The 16,154-nt window shown below is 35.4% G+C and overlaps 1 protein-coding gene and 1 non-coding gene across 4 annotated transcripts; one reads left to right on the top strand and one right to left on the bottom strand.

The window, feature by feature from the left end:
- Window positions 1-4,343: 4,343 nt before the first annotated feature.
- Window positions 4,344-4,450, top strand: LOC121268708. The gene has a single exon (XR_005941221.1). It is a non-coding gene; the product is annotated as a small nucleolar RNA R71 (small nucleolar RNA).
- A 5,664-nt stretch (window positions 4,451-10,114) lies between these two features.
- Window positions 10,115-15,868, bottom strand: LOC121266720. 3 transcript variants are annotated; one of them, XM_041170521.1, is made up of 7 exons: window positions 15,562-15,868; window positions 12,920-13,350; window positions 12,739-12,815; window positions 11,975-12,011; window positions 11,344-11,575; window positions 10,614-11,016; window positions 10,115-10,483 (listed from the first exon to the last, which is right to left on the bottom strand). In XM_041170521.1, the coding sequence occupies exons 2-7, from the start codon at window positions 13,278-13,280 to the stop codon at window positions 10,343-10,345; spliced, it is 1,251 nt and encodes a 416-aa protein (XP_041026455.1). In that variant the 5' UTR covers window positions 13,281-13,350; window positions 15,562-15,868; the 3' UTR covers window positions 10,115-10,342. The 3 variants fall into 3 exon arrangements, with proteins under 3 accessions (XP_041026455.1, XP_041026454.1, XP_041026456.1); XM_041170520.1 differs by having other exon boundaries at window positions 12,920-13,366; XM_041170522.1 differs by having other exon boundaries at window positions 14,961-15,868.
- Between the last annotated feature and the right edge of the window lie 286 nt (window positions 15,869-16,154).

A 16,154-nucleotide genomic window follows, 5' to 3' on the forward strand; every position in this document is an offset into this window, starting at 1 on the left:
ACAAAGAGATTATATAAAAATAAATTTATAAAATAACGTAACTTGATACGATACGTTAAATTATAAACTTATATAAACTGTTGGTACGTGTATGTAGCAGTTCTTATCATGTATACATAGACTGTTGGACTGTTGGAACATATATACAAAGATTTGCTGAAGTAGTACCAAGTATAATTACTTGTAATTGATGTTTTCTGCAATTGCTTCAGTTTTTTATTAAGTAGAAAGTGAGTTCTAACCTGAAAGGAAAGCAGAAAGTCAGAAGTCTTAATTAAAAGGATTGGTTTACCGAGCTGAATCCTTAGATCATTAATTACTGTCATGATCCTTCGATCAAGCTGCTTTTTATAATTGCCTTTTCTTCTACCCCTGCCTGACTGCCTGCGCCATCAATTTTCCGTAACTTCTAATCCTTTTCTATATTTTTTTAAATAAAAATTTAATTATAAACGATTTTATATACTAATATATATATTCATTCAATATGATTAATCAGAAAATAGATTTTATTGAAAGAGTTTTACTATGTATAAACAAGTTTACGTATTAATCTGCGTACTAATATTGTTGACTTCATATTCTAAATTTAAATTAATATTATTTTTAATAAAATTTACTTTCTGACCAATCATGTTGAATAGATATACGTATTAGTGCGCATAATCGCTTACAATTAAATTTTTTCTTATTGAAAATAGTGCTAATTTAAATTTAGAATATGAAGGTAATAATATTAATACGTAGATTAATACGCAAACTTATTTATACATAGTAAAACTCTTTTTTAAAACTATAATACTACTCACCACAACTAGTTGCAGCACCTTTTACTGCAAAACTTTGTCCTTGAAGGAATTTGTGTTAGACAAACACTCAGTGGCTGTCCTCGACAAGCTTATTGTTGGAACTAACATAGTCCAAGGAATTAACAAAAGAATTCATGTCATTATCATATGGTACAGCCGTGCTATATGTTGAGATATCAATATCTACTATAAATACATAATAATAATATTATATATATCACACTTTCATTTTATTATGAAAATGTAATATTTTTATTACAATTGAATTATTCTTTATTTTAAAAATATAAAAAAACAATGCACGTACAATACGACCAGTAACTCATATATAAGTAGGGGTGTAAGAAAAAATCAGAAAACCGGTTGAACCTGATTGAACCAGTGGGTTTGGTCCGGTTTGTAACTAGTTCGTTGCGGTACTGTTCTTAAAAACAAAAACAGGTCCTAAACTAGTGCAATACCGATTTTCATATTTTGAAAATCGGTTAAAACCGAACCGAATCAGTACATATATATTTTTAATTTTTTTATATTATATATAATTATTATATATATTTTATGTTACATTTCTAATTAATATAACATGAAGTTCTATCTTATTATTCAAATCTATTAATCTTATAACATAAAATTAATATACTAGTATAATTAGACACTAATTATACTATTTTAATCATATTATTAAAGTTTATTAATCTCACTAATAAGTTAGACACTACTTATATTATACTACTATAATTGAACATTAAAGAATTAGTAATTGTTAATAATAAGTACTAAATTCTCACAATTAAGTTTAGTATTAATAGAGATAGAACTAAAAGTTTGAATGAATCTCCTATAAAACCCAGCATGCCCAAGAAATGATCTGATTTCTTTTACTGTTTTGGGTATAGGAAGCTTGGAGATAAGCTTGATTTAGCTTTATCGACCTCAATACCTCGTGATGAGACTATGTGACCAAGAATTATGCCTTGTTGAACCATAAATTGACACTTTTCCCAATTGAGAAGCAAATGCTTCTCTTCACACCTAGCTAAAACAGCTTGTAAGTTGGTCAAACATGCATCAAAAGAACTGCCAAATATTGAAAAATCATCCATGAATACTTCTAAATGCAAAAATGCCAAACGGGCAGGTAAAAGTTGTTTTCTCTTGATCTTCAGGTGCTATTTCTATTTGGTAAAAACCAGAAAATCCATCAAGAAAGCAATAGAAATCATGGCCAGCAACTTTTTCTAACACTTGATCAAGAAATTGCAAAGGGAAATGATCTTTCCTAGTGGCAGCATTCAACTTCCTATAATATATACACATTCGCTAACCAGTAGAAATCCTAGTAGGAATAAGTTTATTTTTCTCATTTTTCACAATAGTAAGCCTAGACTTTTTTGGAATTACATGAATGAGACTTACCCACTTGCTGTCCGCAATAGGGTAGATAATTCTCACGTCAAGTAGTTTCAAAACCTTTGTTTTTACTACCTCTTTCATGGTAGGATTTAGTCTCCTTTGCATCTCCCTAGAGACTTTTGCATTTTCTTCTAAATAAATCATATGAGTTCACACAAGAGGATTTATACCTTTTATATCCGCGATTGTCCATCCAATAGCACCTTTGTGCTGCCTTAAGACTTCCATTAGTCTCCCTTCTTGGTCATGAGTGAGTTGGGATTTCATTTGCTGAAAGTTTCAAACTTGCTGTCAATGGTGGGAGCTGCTCAATTTTTGGCCTCCATTTAGTCTCAAATTTATTTTCTGCATTAAAAACAGGAGAAATATCAATGGGGGTGTCATCAGTGATGAGATCACAAATATTTTCTAACTCAAATAGCAGGTCAATGGACTGGTATGCCAAATAAGCCTCTTCCTCAAGGATGCTTTCTAGCAAATTTACTTCTTGTACATCTTCCAAGTCTTGAGGTTGCCTACAAATATTAAAAATGTTTAGTTCAAGGGTCATGTTCCCAAAACTTAGCTTTAAAACACCACTCATACAATTTATTAATGCATTTGAAGTAGCAAGAAAATGTCTCCCAAGAATCACAGGTGCTTGAAAAGAAGATTTTGGTGTCAAGTGAACATCCAACACAACAAAATCTACGGGGTAAAAAAATTTATCCACTTGAACTAAGACATCCTTAACAACCCCTGTTGGCATTTTAATAGACTTGTCCGCTAGTTGTAAAATGATAGGAGTTGGTTTTAATTCCCCCAAATCAAGCTGCTCATAAATATTATAAGGCAGTAAATTCACACTTGAACCTAGATCTAACAATGCTTGACCAATTTTTGAACTTCCTATAACACAAGCAATTGTTGGTGAATCGGGGTCTTTATATTTTAGTGGGGTATTGCTTTGAATTATGGCACTGACCTGCTCAGTAAGAAAAGATTTCTTTTGCGCATTTAATTTCTTTTTAACAGTACACAAATCTTTTAGAAACTTAACATATGTAGGAATTTGTTGAATAACATACAACAAAGAAATGTTAATTCTAACTTGCTTGAATATTTCTAAAATTTTTTAGATTGATGTTTGTCTTTGTGCAGTGGAGCCAATCTTTGAGGAAAAGGAGCAGGTACAGGACATGAAATCTTTTTAGTTTCATTTTGTTCAACCTCACCCTTTTTAGCCTCATTTTGCACAGGTTTAGAGACCTTACCAGCTTTGTCTGAACTTTGAGTTGGAATGTTCACCATCCTACATTTCTCAAAGTTGGGACTGCTTTCACTTGCCTTACATTTGAACTCTCAACCGCTCCATGAAGTGGCTAACTTTGTGGATTGGGTTGAGGTTGTGCAGGAATTTTTCCTTTTTCTTGAGAGCTCCATGCCGTAGTCATCTTTGTAAGTGTGCTCCGAATGTTATTTATCGCTTGAGAGTTTTGATTGTTGATTGTTGCTTGACCTTGAATAAATTGCTGCAAGGTGTTTGACAGCTGCTGTACCATCTTCTCAAGTCCTTTCTTTTGCATTGGAGGTGCTTGAATTGTGAGTTGAGAGGGTCCCGGAGCCAAGGCTGCTGGAGCTACTTACTAGTCACTTCTCCACCCAAAATTTGGGTGGTTTCTCTATCCTGGATTGTAAGAATTAGAGTAAGAACCAGAATAGGGTTTATGTATAATATTTACAGCATTCGATTGGTCCAACAATACCTCTTTGAATGCGGGGATCGTGAGACACTCATTAATTGAATGCCCATGGCTTCTCAGAATTTTTATGGACAACATGCACTTCATTTACTTTTTTCAACTCCATGGCTTCCATTTTTCTGGACAACAAGGTTAATTTAGCACGCAAATCATCATCTTCTTTTAAAGTATATTTTCCATGACCAGACTCAACTTGCCTAGACCTATCATATACATCAGTTGTGTCCCAAGATTAGCATTTTCAACAAGGTAATCAAAATATTCAAATCCTTCCTCAAGCTATTTGTCGAAAAATTCTCCATTACACATGGTTTGTACAAATTGACGCATTTTAGGTGTCAAACTTTCATAAAAAAAATTTATCACACGCCAATTTTCATAACTATGATGAGGACAAGCATTTAAAAGATCCTTGAACCTTTCCCAATTTTGATAAAAAGTTTCAGAATCTTTTTGGGTAAAGTTCATGATTTGTCTTTTAAGTGCATTTGTCATATGTATTGGAAAGAATTTCTTTAAAAATTCAGTTTGCATTTCCTGTCATGTGCCTATGGTTCTAGGTCTTAATGAATTTAACCACGTTTTAGCCTTATCTTTCAAGGAAAATGGAAACAACTTTAATCTAATAACCTCCTCAGTGCATGTCTGGTCCATGAATGTAGAACAAACCTCTTCAAACTCTTTGATATGAAGGTAAGGGTTCTCGGATTCCATGCCATGAAAATGTGGAATTAATGGAATCATTCCAGATTTGAAATTAAAGGCATTTGCATTCAAAGATTGGATTATGCATGAGGGTGTGCTAGTTCTGACAGGTTGTAAATAATCTTTAAGTGTCCTGTTCTGATTTACCACTTCCCTATCATGATTCTCATTTTCAGCCATGGTGTTATTAGTGTCAGAAGATGACTCGAGAGAAAGTGATGCTGAGGTAAGAGATGCTTGTGATTCTGTCCTAACCAACCGAGAAGTATGGTCCCTAGTCCAACCAGTCATACAAACAAGAGCAGAAAATAAAAAAAAAAATATGTAAGACGAACAAGAAGAAAAAATAATAAAGTAAAATAAAACAAAGAAGAATGTCACCCAAGCTGTGAAGAGGTTCACAACACTACAAATGTCTTATCAACAATATGAGAATGCTCTGATAAACACCAATTGTCCCTGGCAACGGTGCCAAAAACTTGATGGCTTTCTAAATCTGTCTTCCAAGTGTAGAAGCTATCAAAGTAGTACATAGATGAGTTCCATGGTCATTTTCACAGGGACAATAGTATTCATGTTGAGCAAACATATAATGAAATGTATTTTGTGTGAGGAGCTTGTTTGTGAAATAGCTATTTATGCAACCAAGAAAAGATGTAAGAAAAGTATATTTATGTACTGATTTGAAGGGTATTAATGAAGAATGGTTTGAGTCTTTTCTCTATTTTTTTGAATAATTTTTTGAATGCTTGTAGACTTAAAAGAAATGGAAATAGAAAGAAATGAGAAAAGAAATTGAATGCTAGAGAAATGGGTGCAGGAAATGTAGAGATTACAGTAATATCAAAACAAGTGACACAAAATGTCAAACACTTGGGCTACAAGAATGTTTCCTCCTTTTCCAAACTCTGATTAAGAGGTCTAACTCTATAACTCAATTGTCAATCTAGTCTAAGCATTAACAATCGGAAAATGAAGATTTAAAACCAGATTTCAAGTCTAAAGTATCTATAGAGTGCAAATAAATTTACTATGAATACTAACCATGAAAAACCTTGAAAATATTACTAAGATTTTGCTGTGCCTTACGTCAACAGTAGTACAAGAACAAGAGTTTCTGGTTTTGACTTATCTCAACAAAATCAACTTGCAAAACTATAAAATGGATTCTTATCATATTAGAATCACTCTAATCAGTAGTTTAGTGCAAGAAAATTCATATTTTGTAGCTCAAGCTGTAAATTTAGCCTAACATCATTCTCTCGAGAAAATAGAAATTAAAACAAGTAAACTCAAACTCATAAAAGGGTGCTCTGTGCATAACAAAACTGCCGAAAAAAAAAATCAAGAATCTCTACAATTGAGAAAATAAATTCCCCACAAAACAAAGGTCTGAAGCCGAAAATCCCCTAAAAGAAAAAGTGAAAAAAATCGAAGAAGGAGAGGAACGCACGGCCAAATTTTTTTCCTTTTATAATGTGCGTGTGCTGCGTTCTTGTGAGGCCCCCTCGTTCGTGCGTTTCGCGTCCCGTTCCAAGTCCTCCAGTTTGCGTTTTGTTCTGCCTCCAGCCCCTGCAGTGTGCGTTTCCCCTTTCTTTTCCTCTGTAATGCGCATCTTGCTCTAAATGGAGGCCACGATCCCTGCAGTTGTGCGTCTTGCACTGCTCGTGAGGCCACAATCCAGATCGTGCCATAGTTGTCCGTCCTTGATGTGTGAATTGATTCCCTTTGCATTTCGTTGTCTCCCTCATCTTTTGCGTGAACTGATGCATGAGTCTGCTGCTCGGTGCCTTCTCTTGGGTATTACCATGCCAGTTAGGTATTTCCAAAAATACCCATGTGCTTTTAACATCTTTCCTATAATGCCCTGCAACATTAGTAAGATATGAGAGGAGTAAAATTTTGGAGTATTAATTTTGGTGTGGACCAGCTGCATTACAACTCTTTTCAAGTGCAAAATACCAGAATTTAACATTGAGTCAAGTATTAAAAACTACTACATAATTAAGTGCTTAATTCATTTTTTGGTTAAACAATTCATTCACTTTAACAACTTAATTATGTAGTTTTTGACACTTTATCACCAATCCAAAAAATCAAGAAACGTACGATATAATCCATTCTGCAACAAGTTCATGTTATTTTGGAATATTTCATGTTGATTGTTGAAATTGTTGGAACTTTTTATTTTCTTGTTTTGCTATGTCAATGGAACAAACCGGACTGCAGTATTAATGGAGCTAGGTTGACCAGCTCGATGACGGCAAGCAGCACGAAACACACAATCAACACGGTTTGGTCGGCACACCAAGCCCAAATTTGGGGTCAACGGTGTCGTGCTTGGTCTAATCCCTTCGCCGAACAAAGGGGATTGATTTACACTCTTACTTCTATTTAGTAGGTTACGATCTACTATATATATAAGCAAGAGGATAAACTTGTTACAAAAGAGTACTAATTGCATCCAAGAATACATTTAAGAACACATGCACGGCTTCGACAATACTATTTTTTTTTTTTAAGAAGAGAAGAGGTCACATGTCCAAAAGTGACCCCCTCCGAATTTTATTAAAGAACCCTCACTTATGACGGAGAAAAACCTTGTAAACACATCAAACCCAAAGGAGTAACAAAACAACTCCCCCCCCCCCCCCCCAAAAAAAAAAAAAAAAGAATCCACACCAGGGCAACGTATACATTTTCGTTTATGAAAATCCAAAACACCAATACCCATAAAGGAAATCAAAGAAGTCAAAACACTAGAACCTATACATATTCACTTATGTTTACGAAAGCTAGGAAGCCTAACTTATCCGTACATAATATATATCCCATGCAAAGAAGCTGGTAAACTCACTTCCGCACCCCACCTGCAGACCAACCAAGATTCACCCTACCGTGCAAGCAAATCTGCAGCTCTATTTCCTTCCCGAAATTGATGCACCACTTCATAACGCATCCCATCCAAAACCTCAAGAAGCTCCTCCCAGAAATCTCAAAGGTACCATACACTACATTGATTACCAATCACATACTACTTTCGAATCACATTCGATAATCACAGATTGGCAGCCCAGCTCTTTACATAAATGGACCCCTTGAAGCAGCGCCCTCAACTCAACCTCATTATTGGTACCTTCCCCAAAATGATCCGAAAAGACACCATTAACATCCCCACGATGATCCCGAACAACACCACCACCCCCACAGTTACCCAAATTTCCCCTACAGCTACCATCAACATTAAGTTTCTACCAACCAATTCGAGGCCTGGACCAAGCAACTGGAAAAACTCTCTCAATCGGACCCTCTAAAAAATTAATATCCAATTCCCAAAGAACCATGGCATCAAAGGAAGACAAAGCCTTTTTATCAGGCATCTCGTTCACTAACCTGCCTAACCAAAGCCGAACTGAGCGCCATACACACTCTGCAGACTCATAAGCACCTTCCATCCTAGCCTTGCATCTCCTCTGCCACAGCCTCCAAGTGATAACAGTAGGAAGGACACCAATCAGATTCCTCTTTTAGAGGACTTCTTCGCACAAGACAACCATAGGGATACACGTCTCCACCATGTTACAGTCTGCACACAATAAACTCCAAGAGCCACTGAAGTAGCCCTCCATACCTTAGAAGCAATCTTACCTGTTGCAAAGATATGATCCAAGGTCTCATCATGTGGACCAGAACAACAATCACACCTAGAGGCTAGAGCAACTCCCCAAGTTTGCACTTTGACATCCACATATAAGCAATTAAAACGAGCTCTCCACATACATACTGAGATCTTCTTAGGGAGTAAATTGTGCTAAATCCAATTAAGCCAAGGAGAAGGCTGACCCATAACTCGAACCAGCTCCCACGCAGTAGTCAAAGAGAAGGACCAATCTTTAGCAGCTTTCCAAATTAAAATATCATTACCTTGCTACCCAACTCGAACGATCCTTAAAACATTTTCAGCAATTTCCTCACCCACTAGCTGAACTAACAACTCCATGTTCCAGCCATTCCCAAGATTTACAACTGGCTGAACCAACTCACAAAAAGGGCTCACTGAGAACCACTTGTCAAACCAGAAGGAAATTTTCCCTTCTCTCACTTTGTACTTCATCTGTTCACACACTGCAGGAATAACCGAAACTATAGACCTCCATAGCCTAGACCCATTAGCTGGTCTCGATACAAAAGAGACATGACACTGTCTAGCATATTTAGCCAAGAAAAACCTCGACCATAAAGAATATATAGACATTAAGCACCAAGCTAACTTCATATACATTGCAAGTTGAACTTCCAAGAAGCCCCTAATCCCCAAACCACATTCGGCCATAGGCTTGCAAATTCTAGAACAGGACCTTCATTTAGTCTTCAATCTCCCATTTTCCTCCCCCCAAAAGAATGTGGCAAGAATAGAGTTAATCTTACCTATTACAGCCTTTGGCACGTTTATGACCGCAAGAATGTAAGAAGCCATACTCGATAATACATGTCTAAGTAGAACAATTTTACCACCTTGCGATAATAATTTCGCCTTCCATCCCACTACTTTGGACCTGATCTTAACCACCAAAAACTATAAATGTGATGCATTAAGCCCTCCCATTCACAAGGGGAGCTCCCAAATAACACACCGAAAACTGCCCTTCCACAAAACCCGAGACCCTTGTCAATCCCCTTCTTCGTGCTATATTGATTCGACTAGAATGGAAAAGTGCAGATTTTTCTTTATTAACCATCTGTCTAGACCACCACTCATAAGTGAGTAAGGTGTCAACCAATCGTCTCAAAGATCTTTTTCCACCATTAATAAAAATAAAAACATCATCCGCCTAAAGTAAATGCGAAATCAACGGCGCTCCCTGTGGATGATAGAACCTTTCGATGCGTCCCTCCTCAAATTATTTCCTTAATAGACAAGACAAGACCTCTTCCATCAAATTAAACAAATAAGGCGAAAGGGGATCGCCTTGACGGAGTCCCCTACTTGCCTTGAAAAAGCCCTTATATGTCTCATTCATCATAACAGAGTACCAAGGTGACTTCACACACTCCTCTACCAATTTACAGAACTGCCACGAAAAACCAAAACTCTCAAGCACCACTAAAAGAAACTCCCAATGCACTCTGTCGTATGCCTTTGTCATATTAATATTTACCATGACATTTCCACCCTGCACCCTTTTATTTATGGAATGCACCATTTCCTGAGCCAGCGAGATGTTCTCAAAAATGTTACGCCCAGGAATAAATGCTCCTTGCTCATAGGAGATCAATCGAGGGAGCAAACCAGATAATCTACTTACTATAATCTTGGAGAAAACCTTACCTCTTCTCTTTTCTCCCACACATCCAATTCAGCTCTGGTAAGAAGGACCATGGTACTATATATATATACACACACACACACACACACTATCACATTATATCGGAATTTGAACATCATTTCTCAACAATCTTGTTTGTCTTTTTCTTATCTTCGTCCTTGGCTTCAATAAGGGCAAGCACTTAGAACGATCTCACTTTGATGGCGCTATTTTTTTTTTTATTTACATATATATAAGTCAAATTCTTAGCACTTGCTCTCAATTTGGCCTTGACGTTGTGCTACGTCATATTTTTGTGTATGTATGTAATCTGTATGAGTTTGGCGACAAATTAATATATAATAAGCTAAGAAAGAGAAAGCATAGTGCTAATTTCATTTGTTCCTGTGCCGTGAGTCTTCTCGTCGTCGTTCACAACTCTTTGGCTAAGTCTTAGTTGCAAATCAGGAAACCATGCGTTGTCCTTCAACATTTTCGTTTCATTCAGCTGCATTTTAAAAAAGGAATGAGTAAAATAAAATTAGCTAGGAAGAAGAAGAAATAGATTTAATTTATTTTTATTATATATATGCTTAATAACATGCTCAAAACGGGTATTTATCGAATTAAAAAGTTACCTCAAGCCGAAACGGGGGCTCAAACTCGGGTTTAAAGCTATTGGAGTTTCTCACAAGATGATCTTCTGAACTTGATAGGAGCTGCCTACCGTTTGTATTGGCGACAACAATATTATCCCACGTAATATTGGTATTAGTTCTTTTTACTTTCCATTGACTGCTAATCGTTTCGAATGATGGAGGCAAATATCTCTTTTTCTCAAGAAATCGGCTAGGTCTCATGGGTCCAATTCGGATGTCTTTATCCATTGCATGAGTTTGGTTTGAAGATGTTGAATTGCCTTGAGTTTCGAAGGCTGTTGAGCTGCTGCTGAAATCCTTTTCTCCTCCAATATCTTTGCTTATTAGATAACTTGCCCTTCTCATGGCATGCTGATTGGTAGCTGGCCACTGCTCATGCAACCTATAATGAGAGAGAGGGAATCACGAACATGAAACAATTTCGTGTTTCTTAAAGGAATAATGACATGTACAAGCTTTACATACAAGTCTTGCTTAGACACTTTTTCAAAAAAGACTTGCACGAGTCTTGTACACCTAAGATTTGTACATAGTATTACTCTATTTCACATGCCACTAACAATCTCGGAATTTTATTTTATTTTAATGAAATTCTTTTCACTTATCTTGACCAACTTCTTCACTTTATAATCATATGATTGAGTTACAAGGAGAGTCATGTGTGTATATATATATATATATATATATATATATATATAATAATAGTTACCTTTGGAAGCTAGCTTTGATCATATGATCTAAAGATAATTGGGAGAGGGGTGAGTGCAAAAGACTATGACCAACATTATACTGATCATGATGTTCAGAATGCCTAGCTAGAACTATCCCACCATTCTCCATTCTGAAGTGCTGATGAGTAGTAGTACTGGTGATCGTTTGGTGAAGATCAATGCCTTGCATATGATTTCTTCCTTGCAATGGGCTGTACGTTTTACCCAGTACTGTCAAAAAAGGGACGAAATCACGGGTTAAAAGAAAAATGCTTAATTAGTTTCTATCTTAATTCGCAGTTCCATCATGACCGAGACAAAATATGACAATTTCATGAACAAGCACATGCAAAAACCTCAAAGCTAGAAGGTTTTCATGTAAAACTTGTATTAATATTCTGAATTATTAATTTTTGAGTCATTACTCCGAGCCTCCTAGGAGCTTCTTTAAATCAGTTATACTTTGGAGTTATCTAATTTGTTTAATTTCCCGGCCATATCATTACAACTATATATATATATATATATATATATATATATATATATTATGTGTGTGTGTGTGTGTGTGTGTGTGATATTAATTAATATATATCATATATAAGCTAGCGAAATATCATAAAATTTTATTACCTTGTCCAGCCTCATCGAGCTTCTTACTTCTGTACATCTGAAATATACGATTAAAAAATGAATGAAAGTATTAGTTAAACTAGCAAAAGAAAATAAAAAAGAGATAATATTGTAATGACATTATAAAAAAAGAAGTCGCTCATGAGTCGAGTTTCATTTAGTAAGTCTTAACACTCATGATTATCTTTATAACCTAATCCCTTTAAGACCTTGTTTGGAAGATGAGTTGATTTCATTTCATCTCATATTATCTCAATATCCAAACACTACTTAAACACAAATATATTTTTAACTTCAAATCTTAATTTTTTTATTACCTAATTATTACAATTTTCTTAAATTTCTAAATAAAATACAAAAAACGATTCAAATTTTTTAAATCTCAAAATAAAAATAATATTAAAAAATATATTATAACAATATTAATTTAATTTTATAATATTTTTATGCAAATAATTTTTTCCTCATTTATCAAAATCTCATAAAATATCTTAACTGAAACTATTTTACTACTATACATAGATTTCTCGTATTTCTCATCTCAACATTGAAAGGAGGCCTAAGCAAGTTATTCATATTTCTAACGTGGGGCTAGGGTTTTACAAACTCCAATAGCACGTGACTAACCTTATTAGTGGTGGACTCTTGCTAGGTAAAATTGGGCTCTATGATTGGTTAATTCTAGAAAAGCTTCAAACTGATGATTAATCAGCTTTTTGAGGTTATAAGAGATATAATCATAACGATCCCATCTGCAGTAGTACCTGTAAATGACTCTTTACGTGGGCTATACTGAGTCCTCTCACGCTCATGAGCTGAAGAACTGATTTGGGAGTTGCTCCTGCACCATTAATCCAGGCCGATCATTGGGTAAATATCTATCACTGAAGTTCTCTTTCTTTTTTATTTCTTTGACAAGTATATATATGCATGGTTGAAACTCACTCTCTTGTCCACCGAGCCTTTCAACCGCATGAACAAAAGAAAGATGGAGCTCAGGAGTCCACCGAAGCCGAGGCATTTTTGATCTAACATATTGCCTGACTCTAGTACTCGTCCTTTCCTTTCCTTGATTATCAGTACCGGAGATGTCGTTATTACCTGAATTCCCATCTATTCTTTTCACATGTTCATCCTCAATATTGCTGAGTCCAGTAACCTGAGCCATAGTACTACAGGCTTCTTCATTTAAGTCAAAAGACGAGCACCTTTGTGAAGACACTACAGAGGCATTTTCGGCGGCCTGTTCCTCACTCCTGTCACTACTTTCTTCATTATCATAGATATCTGATGATCCTTCTGTCATGGCTACTTTAGTTTTCTTTAGACCACCTCCAGGCTCCAAAAATTGAGTTCTTTCTTCAGAAGTTAGACCGCTGAAAGAAAAAGGAGCTGAAATAATTTAAACTTGTTTTAGGTTATAAAATACCAGCTAGGTTTCAACCTGACGCTTGCTAATGAACTTCATTTATTTACAGTACCTTCACTGTCTAAACATCATAACGTTTCGCAATCATAATATTGTACAATATTTCTCCATAAAAGCTTGAAAAGAGTAATTCTACGTATAACCGTGAAGTACGTAAATGTCGTGTAATTGATTTAAAAAATAATAGGGTCTACTATTAAAAGATTAAAAAAAAAGTCTCATGTTTTATTCACTTTTTTCAAAATGATTACTCGTCGATTGCACAATTTATGGTTGCAAATATCTTTTTTCATTCACATAACTTACAACTATCATTTTTTCTTACTTTAAAAAATATATATATCAATTTTCTTTTAATTTTGATTTTTTTTTATCTTATGCTTCAAAATCTCTTCTTGTTCATACATATAATCTAGAATAATATATATTAACCATGAAAATGTACATAAAAACGATCGAATCTAACTGATTAATTAGAATAATCCGATCAATCCACTACTATATATAGCATGCATGTGTTCACTTATATCATTAAGGCTATAACTAATTACTCTCTTAAGAGATGCAACTATTTAAAATGTTCTAATTAAGCAAGGTAGCTGCCATTGATGATCTTACAGGCCAGCCGGGCTCACTGCTTTATAGGTGATAGCTAACTGGAGGTACTAATTATGTATTGCAGGAAACATTTAATGGTGTATCCCTCGACATCACGAATTAATGTTTCATCCACCTTTATAAATGGGAGTAAATTTTTATTTAAAGACTTTAACCTAGATCCTATCAATATGTGTTTTACATGCACTAACTAGCTAGTTAGACTAACATTCTCTATTCTATCCAGAGGTTCAATGTAGCTGTGGAGAAAACAAAAGGATTCCATGCACAGAATCCCAGCAGAGATCAAATTCCCACGACTCATACACTGACAAAAGTCACATGTGCAGACTAAAGAGTTGCTGGCTATTGAGTGGACATACGTCCTATATACAAGAAATTCACTCCATGAGGAACTCGATCCAAGTAACTCTTAATTAGTGTTCAGAAGATGGGAAAAAAAAAAAAAAAAAGAAGGGAAATTAACAAACTACTGCATGCTACGAAAATGGGAAGTATATGATGTTTTTTTCTTTTTTAACCCAATATTTCTCATGAGACTGACAAGGTCCAAACCCTCCTTGTCATTTATCTCCAGTACTTGTTCTGCAAATTAAGAAAGTCAGATGCCAAGATGCATCTCCTATGAGGAGTAAATTAGGCAATCGAAAATCAACATTTGCCAATATCTATGAATGTTTCATGAGTAACATGGTGACCAATGGAAAGAGGAAATTCTTCTCGACCTATATAATTAATTACTACGGAGGGATCGATTACTGCGAAACAAAATTCTTTCTTTTCAAGAGATCACATGAAACAATATATATATATATATATGATATCAGATTAATGTTCTTCCAATTTTCATAATGAATAAAATTTCATTTCTTGACCTAATAAATATGTGGAGGGCATGTAATCAGAATGAACAACAATAAATCTAGGCTATATGAAAACCTGACGGGCCGGTGGATGCAGTGAGAGAGAGAGAGAGACCAGAAATCAGAGAGAGGGAGAGGGAGAGATCTTTCCTCTCTTTTCTTTTCTCCTTACTTCGTTTTAGCATATATACTTGGTAGTAGCTACACATAAAAATCGTTCGCATGTCAGTTCATCACAGGCCATAAAAAATGGGTAATTGCAAAGCAAATATATATCTGTTTTGTGAAAACACCATTGCTAGTCATGTATCCGTTTTTAATATCTTTAAAAAATGATCATTTAAACAAGAAAAAACCAATATTTTCCAAGGACATATGTATTCTTAGGCTTTCTCTAAGAATATAGACTAATTTTAGATCATGAAAAAATGAAAAGGAAATAATTTAACAGATCAGTAACAAATGCTTCTTTCAAGAACTCCCACGTATTATAATTAGGAGTACGGTCTGGTAGATGATCATGTTTCATTCCTTCCCAAAACTCATGAAAAAACCCATTTAGAATTGTAAGCAAGCAGGTAATAAAACTCCACAAAAGCGAAGAACTAGCGAAGATAAGCTATGATCACAGATCAGTTTATAACTAAATTTATGGTGTTCTTTCCCAAAATACAAACCATCAATGACGAAAGTATGCCACATTAGTCCTCCCCCTTTCATTTTGCCGATCAATGATCTACAGTACTCAAACATGTCTCTGGATTAATCCTCGCATGCCTCCGAAACTGCAAGCTTTTAGGGGATTTGGACGGATTGAAGTTGGGTAGTACTTAGTCCTTGAACACTTCGATCATATGATCATCAGAGAGGGATCGAGGGAGGGGCCGGGGAGAGAGAGAGAGAGAGAGGGGGGGGGGGGGGGGGGGGGGGGGGGTTTTATTTCCTACTCGGTTTTGGGACATTTTTGTTTCATTCAGCATCTGAACTAAAGTTATACTAATTATATATAATAAGACTTATGGTGTTTTTCAAAATAAATAAATAAATAAATCATTTCGGTCACACTAGTACTACGTGTTCTCTTTAAATTGCAATAATACTGACATTATGAATACATATGCAACTGTCCCTTGGACTGTTAGAAATCATGTGACTGCTCCCAACCTTTGACAGCTGTCCACCCTCCTCTCTCTCTCTCTCTCTCTCTCTCTCTCTCTCTCTCTCTCTCTCTCTCTCTCTCTCTCTCTCTCTCTCTCTCCGGCTTGCTCGT

The sequence above is a fragment of the Juglans microcarpa x Juglans regia genome, chromosome 5S (assembly GCF_004785595.1).
Source record: "Juglans microcarpa x Juglans regia isolate MS1-56 chromosome 5S, Jm3101_v1.0, whole genome shotgun sequence".
In the NCBI taxonomy this organism is placed as follows: domain Eukaryota; kingdom Viridiplantae; phylum Streptophyta; class Magnoliopsida; order Fagales; family Juglandaceae; genus Juglans; species Juglans microcarpa x Juglans regia.